This window comes from Sminthopsis crassicaudata, chromosome 6, assembly GCF_048593235.1.
Source record: "Sminthopsis crassicaudata isolate SCR6 chromosome 6, ASM4859323v1, whole genome shotgun sequence".
Taxonomy (NCBI): domain Eukaryota; kingdom Metazoa; phylum Chordata; class Mammalia; order Dasyuromorphia; family Dasyuridae; genus Sminthopsis; species Sminthopsis crassicaudata.
Window position 1 is genome coordinate 253,039,636 of NC_133622.1, and position 12,904 is coordinate 253,052,539.

The 12,904-nt window shown below is 52.4% G+C and overlaps 1 protein-coding gene across 14 annotated transcripts in view; it reads left to right on the forward strand.

Moving 5' to 3' along the window:
- Positions 1-9,832, forward strand: part of PPP6R3 (protein phosphatase 6 regulatory subunit 3) — an 81,663-nt gene extending 71,831 nt beyond the window's left edge. For 6 of the 14 annotated variants that reach the window (XM_074274391.1, XM_074274389.1, XM_074274394.1 and 3 more), the window contains 7 exons: positions 778-899; positions 1,556-1,709; positions 2,890-2,996; positions 3,558-3,708; positions 5,487-5,504; positions 5,771-5,893; positions 7,391-7,698. In XM_074274391.1, coding sequence (XP_074130492.1) covers positions 778-899; positions 1,556-1,709; positions 2,890-2,996; positions 3,558-3,708; positions 5,487-5,504; positions 5,771-5,893; positions 7,391-7,457 — 742 coding nt within the window. In that variant the 3' untranslated portion in view covers positions 7,458-7,698. The other 8 variants (XM_074274392.1, XM_074274396.1, XM_074274401.1 and 5 more) reach the window with 3 other exon arrangements.
- The last annotated feature ends 3,072 nt before the right edge of the window (positions 9,833-12,904 follow it).

The following is a 12,904-nucleotide window of genomic DNA, read 5'->3' on the forward strand; positions in this document are numbered from 1 at the left end:
CTCGCCTGATGGCAGGGAAGCCTTTTTCTGGTTCTTAGTCCCAGACGTCCTTGGGGGAGCCTTTGGGTGCTGTGGGGAGCGCCATCTCTGCCAAGAAGCTTGGCAGCAGCTAAACAGCCCTGGGTGCCCCTGGCTGAGCTTCAGGGCAGGGCCACCTTCCAGGAATGTCATTATGGAGATGGCAGAAATGGCTTTCTTTCTGGGTTTATTACCAGTGATATTTCCCTAGTGTAAGTGATGTCACGGAACTCGGAAGTGGGCTTTCTCCCAAACGGGATCATTTCTACTTAGGACCTGCATGGTCCTTAAACCTCCAGGGAATACCGTCTTTCCCACGACATGCCCATTATGGCCAGAATCGGAATGACTTAGGAGTGGTGTGTGGATTTTTGTCACGAGATAATATGACCCCAAACCTCCCCAGCACCCTCACCTTTAAAAATGGCCGGCGCCTAGGCTCTTTTTGTAATGACTTACCCCACCCTGTGGCTGGTGGCCTGGGGGAACAGTTGAGCCAAAGCAGCCAACACATTGCTCCCCTTGCCCCGCTGTTTGTCCACAGTTTGTTTTCCAGGACCGAGATGGGTCTTTGCAATTCATTTAAGCCCAACTGTATTGTGTTTTTACATTTACTGAGCTCATCATCTTCATCATCGAGTGTAGCTTGTGATGCTGGGAAGTCTGCCTTTTTCTCGTTGCTTCCTCGCAGTGGGCTCCGCTTGAGAGAGTTTTCTGGTTCGAGTAAGTAACTTGAGCGTGTAACTTTTCTCCATTCAGTTCAGGGAGCACAGACAGTGAAGAAAGTACAGACTCTGAGGAGGAAGATGGAGCAAAACATGATTTATTTGACTCCAACAATGCCAACCCAGAGGACAAAATGGAAGTGGATCTGAATGAACGTGAGTTGTTTCCATTCTTTCCTTGGAGTGTTCTGCCCACTTTCCATGATACCCATACTCGCCTGCTGCCCGTCTCAGACAGTTGTCTACTTCAGAGTGACTTACTGCTACCTGTGTGGCACCCACTGCCCCGCCAGGGAGGATTTCCTTGGGCAGCTTATGGTCCCATTGACAGGAGTCTCCTGGCATCCTTAGAGGCATCCCCAAGGACCAGAGCTGGCGTCTAGTCTTCAGTCCTCCACCCCTCACATGACAGGGTTGGAAAAGGGAGCCCCCCAATTTGGGAGTTCTGGATACTTCCCAGATGAGCTGTCTTTTTTTTTGGTGTGCTGCTCTTGCTCAGCACCCAACTCCTGCAGACGTTCAGCACCCTTCCTGTGCTCACTGGGGGTCGGGGGCTTTGGGGAGATGATACTGAGAGAGACAGACACACTCGGTGTCCAGAGTCAGTTGGATCGTGCCTGACAACGGTCTGTTCGTGGCTGCCTCCTGGCCACGGAGTGGGCAGAGACCTGACGAGCTCAGAAGCCACCTAGCGATGAGCACGTGGCTCAAACCTGGGAGACTGTTCTGTAGGCCAGAGAGCTGTGCCCTTCCCTCCCCCACGCCAGGGCAAGCTTCATTTGTTGCTGATGCGGGCCTTTTCCTTTTCCCAGCACCCAATTGGTCAGCCAACTTTGACGTGCCCATGGAGACTGCGCACGGGGCCACCCTTGATTCAGTGGGCTCGGACGTCTGGAATACGGAAGAACCCATGCCAACTAAAGAGACCGGCTGGGCTTCTTTCTCCGAGTTCACGTCTCCGTTGAGGTGAGTGTGTGGGCAGCGTTTGTGTGGCCACCAGTGCCTTGGTTTGGGAACAAGCATTCACTTCATCCAGCTGTTTGGGTGCTTTCTTGTCTTTCCCTATTTATGACCTCGTGAAATGGGGGCGAGGGGAGGAAGAGAGTCCTTAATAAGCTGTTAAGCAATAGAGAGCAGGAGCCTCCCATAACTTTGGAGGCACAGGGGACTCATGCCATCACTGCCACCACCATTAGCCATTGGGAACTGATGATGAAGGGCAGTCGATATGGCCCCTGACTTCTTGGGGGTCCCCAACTAGAAACTCCAGCAATGGGCTGTGAGGTCACTGTTATGGATAAAGAAAGCCCCAAACTCCTCTTTGAATAATGGAGGCCGTGACTCCCAGAGTGTCTTCTGGGAGGGGGAAGTCACTGCTCTCTCCCCAGTTTGTGGCTGATTCAGACCCTGTGGATGTGAGAGTCGACAAAGTCTTGCTTACTTCCACCAAGACTGGACAGCGTCTGCTTCCCGGGCAGGGCTCGTGGGGTAGCGAGGGCAGCAAGGGCAGCGAGTAGAGCCTTTGCATGGCCCTGGGGCTGTTTCATGTGCTCTTTGCCTGGCTATAAGACTTACTTAAAATTGGCAATCTCTGACCCTTGAGTTTTGAATTTCACATTTTATATCCTTGGATTACGGTATTAGCACTTCAGATTTCTGCCCGCTTTGACTATCTCTACAAGAATGGGATTAGTTATCGTAGCCCTCTCTGGATGTAACCCCTGGACCAGACAAGTTCCCACCAAGTTCAAGGAGACATCCTTGTTTGGTCATCTTGTCATCATTATGTCAGTCAGTGTGAAGAGCTCCCCTGGGAGCTCAGGCTCAAGGCCTGGTGACCGGCCTCCTTGTACTTTGGCCACTGCCCGTCTCTATGTCTTGGATCTTGGGGGTCCCGGGCCTGGGATGAGCCTCTCACACTGCTTTCCAGCCTGGAGGACTGCCCGGGTGTGGGCCCTGCCCCTCCAATGGGATTTGCTCAGATAGTCTTCCTCCGCAGTCTGTAAGCCACCTCAGGAGGGGGCCTATCTTGCCTTTGGGCTCTGAATCCCCAGTTTCTGCCACATAGTAGACATTTAATAAATGGTGGGTCATTGGTTAATTGAGAAATAATCCTAACTTCAAAAACATGTTTTTCCCCCAAAAGTACGAAGGATGCTTTAAGGAGTAATTCTCCAGTGGAAATGGAAACCAACGCTGAACCCGTGGACCCCTTAACTACCAATGCTGTTTCATTGGCAGCACCCCCAGAGGGTAAGTATAGAATACAAATATATTATGCTAATGTAGAACACCCCAAAATGCCGCTCGGCCTTATAGGACAAATGGCTCCGGAGAGTTGTCTTGGGCTACAGGGATCCTGTGGTCAGCTCCCAGGCCAAATTTCAGATCAGCATTTTTAGCTGATTTTTGTTCAGTCCTTTTTGGTCCTGACCCCTCTGGGATTTTCTTGGCAGAGATTCAGATGGCTTGACCATTCCCTTTTGCAGCTCATCTTACAGATGAGGAAACTGAGGCAGGCAGGCTAAGTGACTTGCCCAGGGTCTCCCAGCTAATAAGTATCTGAGGCAACATTTAAAGTTGGGAAGCAGGGTCTGGCTGCCTCCAGCTTTCTCATTGGGCAGGGAACCAGCTGGGGCTCACTCCTGGCTGCAGGGGTGGGGGTTCCCTAGAAGGAGACCTGCATCATCAGCCACTCTCCCCCTCAGACCCTCTCTGCTCATCTTGGTGGGCAGTTCATGGGTGGGATCCTAGGGCTGCAGACAGGCCACCCCATCGGGCGCGGGCAGGTCCTCAGAACCATGCTCTCTGTAGCCCCAGGCAGCGTGGCCATGGAAGCCACGTCTGATGGAGAAGAAGATGGCGAGAATACGGACAAGGTGACCGAGACCGTGATGAACGGCAGCATGAAGGAGACGCTCAGCCTTACGGTAGATGCTAAAACTGAAACTGCTGTCTTCAAAAGGTAACCACCCGGAGAAGGCCATTGGCCCCTCGGGCACAGGGAGGGGGGCAACGGGCGGGGGGCCGGGCCAGACTTGGCCCCTTCCGCCTCCCCTCCAGGAGCCCATTCTGTGACTGCTCTTGTGCTCTCGCTTTGCAAAGGAAAATGGCTTAGAAAAACCAGTTTCTAGAAAGCGCAGCTCCCTGCCAGGCCAAGGGCTAGAAAGAGCTTCCAGCTGATTCCGATTTCTCTGGTCAACGTGCTGCAGCAGCTGCTCCAAGGGCCAGTGGGCTTTAATTTTAGGAGCAGCCAAGAGCTGTGACTGAGTGCTGGGATCACTTGATGAAGGGGGGTCACTGCTGTCAGCAGCATGAAAGGACCCCCCCCCAGTGGGGGCGATCAGTTGGGTCTTTCCCCTTGACCCCATCCCCAACAATTAACCCTGTATCCTGGATCCCTCAGAGAGACGCACAGCATAGACATGTGGTCTCAGGTGGGTAGGGAGATGTGAAAGGGGTTCATGGCCGGCCAGCAGCCTGGTTCACCAGGACCCCTTCACTGAGCAGGGAGTAACCTGGACAAGAAGCACCGTGCTGGAGAATGGGGGGGGGGCACTGCATGGGGCCTAAGATGTAGCTCCCCAGGAGCCATGAGGAGGGGGCTTTAAGGTGTGCTAGCAGCTGGTATCTTTGGTCACGGTCTCCTTCTCTTTGGGGACTACATGCTGGTCACACTGGCTGGGGACAGGGTGTGTCTGGGAAATTCTTAGTCCTCATAGCCAGCCAGTCTTGGGGATTCGGGCATTTCAATAAGGCGTTCAGCTTGAGGGTCCACCTCGCATTTATTTGAGAACCTGAAGCCCACCTTGAAAATATGACTAGAGTACTCATGCATATATACTGTGGAAAAAAAAATTCTAAATAAAAAGAAAATATGACCAGAGCTCCCGAGTGGTCACATCTGGGGGCTCCTGCCCAGTTTAGGGGTTGGCACAAACCATTCCCAGAGGGATGATGGGGCGAGTGAGCCATTGAGGGTCATAAAGGGAGGGCAGGAACGGAAAAGCAGGGGTGCTGCAAGCAGAGGGTAGAAGCATAGGAAAGGGGGAGCATGAGGGAGGGTTTGTTCCCCATGAGGAGTTTGGTGCTAACTGGGGGAGAGGTGACCTTTGGGGCCGGATTTAGAGAAAGGCTTCGCTGCCTGCCCGGAGTCACCGATGACAGATCCGCAGGGGACGGTTTGCACGGTCGGTGGTCCAGGCTTGGGACATTGGGCTGAGTCCTGAGGCTCTCAAGGAAGGGTGTGGGGATCAAAAGCCCGAGGCTCCGGGCCTCCGCCAGTGTAGAATTTGGGGCAGGAACTGGGGGCGTCCGTCTTGTGGAAGAGAAGCTGTGAGGGCCTGACCAGGAAGGACCTTCCCTGGGGGTTTTCCCAGCTGGGCTGCCGCTGCGGAGCCCTAGGAGGCCTGCGTCCTCGCGCACTGAGCTCCCCTTGGCGCACAGTGGGGGTCCGTGCAGGGGCAGCCCTCCCTGGGCGTGACTCCCCACCCCCACCCCCTTTGGCGGGCAAGGCCAGGGTTCGAGTTCTGCCCTGAGCATCTCGGGCAGGGCTGGGGCGGCCTCTAACCATGACTATTTGTTCCTCCAAACAGATTCAGTTAACACCTTCACCAGTCTGTTTCTAGAAAGATAACGTTTTGCCCCCGCGCAGTAGAGGGAATCTTGTGCCCAAATCCCTAATTTCCGAGTATTTTGAAATGTTTATACATTTCTTTTTCTATTTTGCACACTTGGCTTCAGAGTGTTGAAATCCTATCGGTATGTACGCTCTCGCGGGACCGCCCAGGTTGGTCCTCGAGCTCCAGCGGCCCCCATCGCCCCCTCGCGGTCCTCCTGGTCCTGCGTGCTGCTCCCCCCACCCCGTGTCTGTGACCTCCGTTCTCCTCCCTCCCCGAGCATGCAGAGCTTGCTGCTTGGACTTGTCGCGGCCACCGCCCTCGAGTCATTGCATGTCCCGTCATCCGGCCGCCCCTGCCCCCGGCCTGCGCGGGCGCCTAACGCCGGCTGTCCCTTCTCTCCTGCAGCGAAGAAGGGAAACTGTCTACCTCTCAAGATGCTTCTTGTAAATATGTGGTGGAGGAGAGGACAGACAGCGGGGACGCCAGTCCTGCTGCTTCCCAGCCGGCGGGCCTGAGCCCCGAGCAGAGGTAAGGGGGCCCTGGGGAAGCCGGCCGGCTCTGGCCTCCGTTCTGAGACTTGGGTCTCCCTTGGGGGCCACCCCAGGCCCTACCCGCCCTGGCTTCGGCGGCAAAGCTTGTCTGAGAGGGAGAGTTGGCCCGCGGGCCCCTGCGGATGCTGAGGAAGAGAAGGGGACCCCTTGCCCAGGGGGGGCCTGGTGGGGGAGGGAGCCTGCCCCAGCCAGGCGGAAACCACTTAGAGAAGGGCTCACGGGGAGAGAATCCCCACGTCAGGGGGACACAGTGCCAGGAATTGCTGCCCCCTCCTCCCTCCATATACTTACATGGGGGAGGTTTCATTTTTAGTGATTCCATTTTACCTTCCATAGATGCCATGATCAGGAACAGACACCAGGGGGCGTCCCAAGTCCAAGGACTTTTCTGCCAAATCCGCCTCCACCCCCCTCCCTCTCCCATTTCCCATAAAGGAAGGTTTTCGCCCCAGGGGGTGATGGGATGTGGGGAGGAAATATTTATGGAAATGGCTGGTTTAATTTGGAAGGGACGGCCTGTCTTCTCATCAGTAGGGGACTTTTGTGAAATACCAGAGGGGAGGGCCACACCTGGCCTCCACCCCCAGGCTGGCCTTTGCCTTGGGGGCTTTCTTGGGCCAAGGCTGGATGTGCTTCCCTGGACTTGGTCTCCCCTCCAGAGGCTGCCTCGTCTCCTCGTCCCCATGTGCTTTGAGCCGGCTCTCTCCCTCTGGCCGGACGCCGACTTTGGGCGACTGGGCACTCGGGCTCCTATTTTGCAGCCATTCATTCTGGGCCCACGTGTGGGAAGCGGCCTCTGCAGTCAGGGACAGGACCTGCTCCCAGCCTTGGCTGGCACCCCTGGGTGGGGGTGAGAACAGGACCCGGACTTAGAGGGAGCTTTCCCAGCCACAGAACACTTTACCTGGGTTGTCTCATCAACCACAGGTGAAGGAGGTGCTTTTATTCTCCCTGCTTTCCAGATGGAGTCCCACAAGCTCCCTCCAGGGGTCAGTCCATTGCTCTGTCCAGTCTCCTGCATCACCCCAAGTCCTTTGGGAGCTCCTCTGTTCTGGCCACGGAGTAGTTGCCAGAGCTGTTAGAATGACGCTATTTCTCCTCCCCCTCCCTTAGACTGATTGCCAGGAGGTTTCCGTGTCCCTAGTGGTGGCAGGAGGTACCTACAAGAGCCCTTTCCCAAGTCCAGTGGCCAGGCCTAGCTCTAGGCCTGTGGGCGGACCCCTGTGGTCCCAAAGGCACCCAGCTGAGCAGTGGCTCCTTCAGTTTGCCTTTGGGCTGGAACAGGGCCGCTCTCATCCCCGTGGCAGGAAGGGCCCCTCCTTTCTTTCCTGAAGCCTCCCCCAGGCAGCTTTTTGCTTATGGCCCTGGTTGGGGGGGGGGTCTTCACTGAGGGGTCCCCCTCTTCCCCAAGCCTCAGGTCTGATCAGAGGGGCTGGGCTGCCAGCAGCAGTCCCTCCTCCCGACTCTCCATCAGGGATCCTGGTCCTCCTTGGTCTCCAGAAGGGACCCCTCTCAGGGTGAAGTCAAGCAGAACGCCATAGCGGACTTAAAGTATCTGCTTAGCCCCCGTGTGCAGTGAGATGGACCATCGGTACTGGAGACGAGGCGATCCGGCAACCCGAGCCTTCTAGCAGGTTCCCCCCGTGGGAGCTCACCCGAGTTAGGGGGCCTTCCTCTTCCTGTTCTTGTCTTCCGAGCCCGGCCCCCATCTGCTGCTGCTCTCTCTTGTCAATGGTTCCGCTCGGCTCGGTGGGTCCCATTCAAATGCCCTGAACGTGTTTCTTTTGGTTCTTTAGGCCTGATCAGCCGAGCCTTTTAGGAGAGACCTCTGTTAACGGCCCTGTATGATATGTAATGTCTCCTGCTGTTGACTGAGGACTACAGACTGATAGCCATGGGTTAAAAAACGCTGTTTCTTGAGGATTTCATCCAGAGCCTGTCCAAGCCAGTCACTGCTGCACTAACTTTGCAAGGGATCAGGACCAGCAACGTTTATATTCTAGATTTTAAGACATTGTACAGAGAAATTCAGAAGTGTAAAAATCTTGCACATTGACAAATACCAAGCATTTTTGCCTATGTTTATATTGTATTGTTATGAATGGTGGGTGGCCTGTGGAGGAAGACCTTGCCCCCCTTGTAATAATAGTAGAGATACTAGACTTCAGATGGCTGTAAGATTAGTTTTATAAAAGTGAATACACAGATCTATTGTATTGGAGACATAACTATTTGACAATTAGTGTGACCAAAGTCTTTAGGCCGTTTTCATACATTTTTTCACCTTGTACAAAATTCTGAGCTCATTTTTCTTCCAGGTTGGCAAGAAGTTGTAGGATTGAAATGCCCTCTAAGGGTTATTTTGGTTGTTCTGACTCTCAAAAGTGATTTTAAATAAGAAATTTTGGGTGTTCTTTTTATAACCAGTTTTTAATTGGTAACTGTTTTCTGTATTGTTTAAAACAGATCAAAATGTAAGTCTATTGGTAGAGATTTTAAGTATTTATTGCTACAACTTAGTTGACAAATTGATGTTACTGTAAAGCCATATGTTCTGTTCAGTCTTGTTTGCTTGAAATGATTCCTCCCGCCGGTGAAACACTAGGTTCTTGGAGTGGATATGGCTTGTGGTTTGGGCTTTGGGGCTTGGTTCTTTTGGTTTTCAGTAGTCCACCTGCCTTTTAACCCATTCGTTCACCAGATCGTACCTTGTTAGCCAAGCATCACAGATGAACGTTTCAGAACAATCTGCATATTTATAAAACTCTACTCGGATCAGGCAAGTCACAGGAGTCAGTGCACGCACTGCTAATAGAATTAGCATGCGGTCTTTTTTTTTTTTTTTTTTTTTTTTTTTTTTTTTTTTTTGGCATAGCATTTTCAAAGTACAAATCAAAATTGGGCACCTGAGCATGTTAATTGTTTTCCTGTACCTTGTGAAGTTTTCACTCGTAAATTCTAAGCCAGTGTATTTTTTTAGACCTGGTTTGTGTATATATAGTGATTATGGATACTAATTCATTGTAATTTATAATTTTCTATGTCAGTATAAAAACCCAGCCACCTTCTCCAACAGCAGAAGCGATGGGCCGCATGTCGCCGTGTTGTCCGTCTGGTGAAGGGGTCACTCCTAGGTTACCTCTTGCACTTTTAGATGCAAATCAGTTTTTCATTTCTGTAATAGAAAGTTCTTCACCTATTTTTATGTCATTTGTTTTTTTTCCTGACCAGTATTTAAAACCAAAAGGATACTCTGAACAATGGCCAACGATTTTTTAGAAATAGCCTCCCAAGCAGCGTGCCTAAACATTACATTACATACAGAAATAAAAAAAAAAAAAAATCAAACGTATGATGAATTATGGCTTATTCCTTTTTCCATTTCTAATGGTGTAGAAACTACCCAGGCCGCCCATTCTACACACAGTGGGATTCAAGTCCAGGAGCTCCGATCCTAGGCGGGGGGTGGCCAAGTCTCCCTCCTCATTGCCCCTGCCCAGGACGGACTTGAGCGTCCCTTTCAGAAATGACCATCGTTCCCTGGGGGCGATCTTTGCACTTTGGAAGACGCTGGGGTAACGGGGAGGGGACGGGGGTCTGTACCTCCCTTGGCTGGCTGGAAGCTGTCCCAGGCCCACCCTGGGACCCAGCAGCCACTTCTCGACTTCCTTGAGAGGCCACCAGGCCCTCCTTGCCCTCTGCACACGCCCTCACGCGGCTGACTTTGGGGGGTTCCCCACTTAGTGGAGGGTGAGGCAGGAGGAGGAGAGCTGCCCGCAGAAGGAGCTTTCACCCCCTCATTTGGCGTGTTCTCTCTTTAAATGACTGTGTATTATCTGTTCTGGACGTTCTGAATCATGAGACTGAAGTTATAGAAAATACTTATATTAAAGAAAATAAAGCCTCCTTATTCTAAGCTTCTAGTGCAGTTTCCTTGCATTCCTTCGATGGTGTTGGCCAGGCTGGCAAAGGCCCCTGGGGCCGCCTTGGCTCTGCAGGCCCAGGAGCACTGGCCCAGAAGGCCTCGCCCTTTGGGGCATTTGTGTGTGTGGCTTTGGAGTTCAAGGCAAAGTTCTGCAAGAACTGACCCCTTGGCCTTTCTCTGGTTCCCCGTTTCTCAGATAGGGGCGTGCTGCTGGGCCCCACTCCGGTGACTTGCGGTGACCCTGGGGCCAGCTCAGTGCCGCCCATTTGTCATCGTCCTAGCTGTGTCCCTTCCCCGCCCAGCGCCTACAGACGGACAAGCGCCTCCATGATGTGGCGTGTGCCCTGGTGCTTTCATCCACCTGACTGGGTCCGTGGCAGTCGGGCCTTCTGCAGGAAGGCCCCTGTAACCGTGGTTTCAATTGGCCCTGGTCTTATCTCCAGGGTTGCATAGGCCATTCAGTGGGGCGCTGACGGTCCCAGCTCCCCTTGTCTCCCCAGTGAGGTCAGAACTCCAGACCGTCCTTGAGGGCATTTCTGCAGTTGGTCCCTCAGGTGACGGGCCTGGCCTCCACCAAGGGCTTGCCTGGTGCTCCTTGGCAGGCCAGACGTGGCCCAAGCTGGCGGCTCTTGCTTTGGTGATTTGGATGCTTTTAGAACGCCCCCCCACCCCGAGAGAGTGAAAGGACCTCCAGTTCCTGGGGTGCCTGTGACCAGGTGCAGCAGCCGGGAATGGAGACACGTGATGTTCTGTCCAGAGTCCCATGGATGGGACGCAGGGCTCCAGACCAAGTCCGTCCTCTGCCTGGCTGCTTCGCCCCCAGACAAGCCAGCCTCCCCGGGAAGAAGTTGCCTACCTGCCAGGTAGAGAGAGCCTGAAGATGCAGTTTTTTCCCGTGTGGGGCAGAGGGGTTTCCCCAACCGCAACAGTTGGCCATTGTCCTGGCTCATGGGGAAGGCCAGCGACCTCCTCCTCCAAGGTCCCTCTCCGCAGGATTCTTGCTGGCCTGCCTCTGCTTCAATTCTGGTGGCTTCTGGGCCCATGGAGCTCGGCGTGGTGCTGGGAGCTCACAGTTCTGGTTATTTTTCCTTGCTTACAATTGCTGCTATGGAAAAAAAGGCCAGGGTCAGTCACAATGCCCAGTCCACTAACAATGTCCCTGAAGGCTCCAAGGGGTGCCCGAGTGCACTCTGCACTTGCTGGAGACCCTGGGTCCAGTCTGGGAGGAGCCAGTTGGCAGGTGAGCCCAGAAGGCCCTCCTTTGGCTCCCTGACATTGCACTGACTGGTACCCTGGTACCGATGACAAGTGGCCAGTGGAGGAGAGGGAGGGACCCGAGACAGCAACTGCAGGAGATGGCTCAAGGTTAAGCAGCCAACAGCATAGGGTGCTCACTCCTTCCCACGTATTCCTTGTTTGTTGGCGACTTCCAGGGTCTTGTTAAGGGTTCTCTCAATCCTTCCTGCCTGTGTCCCCTCTCCTTCTCTACTCCCACCCACCCCCAGAGTAGCCATGAGGGACTTCTGGTGTTCATTAGTATCTTGCTCCGGTCCTCCCGCTGCTGCCTTCTAGTTGGTGCAGTAAGCAAGCTTCTAAGTGGCAGGAGAAAGGAGCAGTAGCCAGAGATTGCAAAGGGAACCAGGAAGTCACATTAAAACCTTCCCAAAGAGCATAATTACAAAACATGTATCTTCTCGGGTAGCCAAAATTCGCATCCCGAATCAGTGGGAGCGGGGGGGGGGGGGGGGGGGCGCTGCCCTCGCAGCCGCTCCTGCATCAGAATCCCAGACCGATCCCCACAGCCCCAGAAAAAAGGTGTATTGGGTGATTTGGAGGAAGAGGTTAACTTAGAAGCATCCACTGTTCAACAAAAACTGTTGGGGAAACTAGGAAACAACGTGGCCGAAACTAGAAGTAAACCATTTCACACGCTATACCAAGAAAAACTCAAAATGGTCCATGATTAAACATGAGAGATGACATCAGAAGCAGCAAATTAGTGAATCGTGGAAGAAAAATAATTAGCTGGCAGATGGAGGGAAAGTTCATGACCAAATGAGAGGTGGGTTCCCAGGAAGTAAAACTGGTCATTTTGATTACATGAAAATTACAAAAATTGATTACATAGAAGCTTTTGCACAGACAAAGTCAGTGCAGCTAAAACTAAAAGAACATTGGAAGTCCTGTAACAAGTGTCTCTAGTAACAGTCTCATTTCTAGACTATATAAAGAACTAAATCAAACTTACAAGACTAAGCCATTCCTCAATTGATGAGTCAAAGGATGTGAACAGGCAATTTCGAAGGAAGAAGCCAAAGGTATCAATCAACAGCCATATGGAAAAATACTCTAAAGAATATGTATAGCAGCTCTTTTTTTTTTTTTTTTTTTTTGCTGAGGCATTTGGGGTTAAGTGACTTGCCCAGGGTCACACAGCTAGGAAGTTTAAGGGTCTGAGACCATATTTGAACTCAGGTCCTCGGGACTTCAGGGCTGGTGCTCTATCCACTGCGCCCCTAGCTGTCCCCCCTAAATTGAAGCTTTTTATTTTTAAAACATATGCAAGGATAATTTTTCAACATTGACCCTTGCAAGATCTGTGTTCCAATTTTTCCCCTTCCTTCCCCGCTCCTCCCTAGATGGCAAGTAATCCAATAGATGGGGTTTTTGTTGTTATTTATTTTTGCTGAGGCAATTGGAGTTAAGTGACTTGCCCAGGATCACACAGCCAGAAAAGTCTTAAGTGTCTGAGGTCAGTCCTCCTGATTGCAGGGCTGGTGCTCTATCCACTGCACCACTTAGCTGCCCCTATTTGTTAAATATAGTAAATATTTCTGATTTCAAAACAACTTTTCTTTCCCTGTGAGCATGTTGTATTTGGCTTACAGAGAAATTTCTCCCACCTCATTGAAAAGTGGGAGGGGAAAGGGGAAGGGGTAGGCTAAATAGGGAATACAGAAATTGTAAGAAAAGGGGAGGGACTCTAAGGGGTTGGGAGGAATTCTAAAGAAGGAGGGGTACATGAGGCAAGTGATGCTCATAAGTTTAATACTGGGGAGGGGG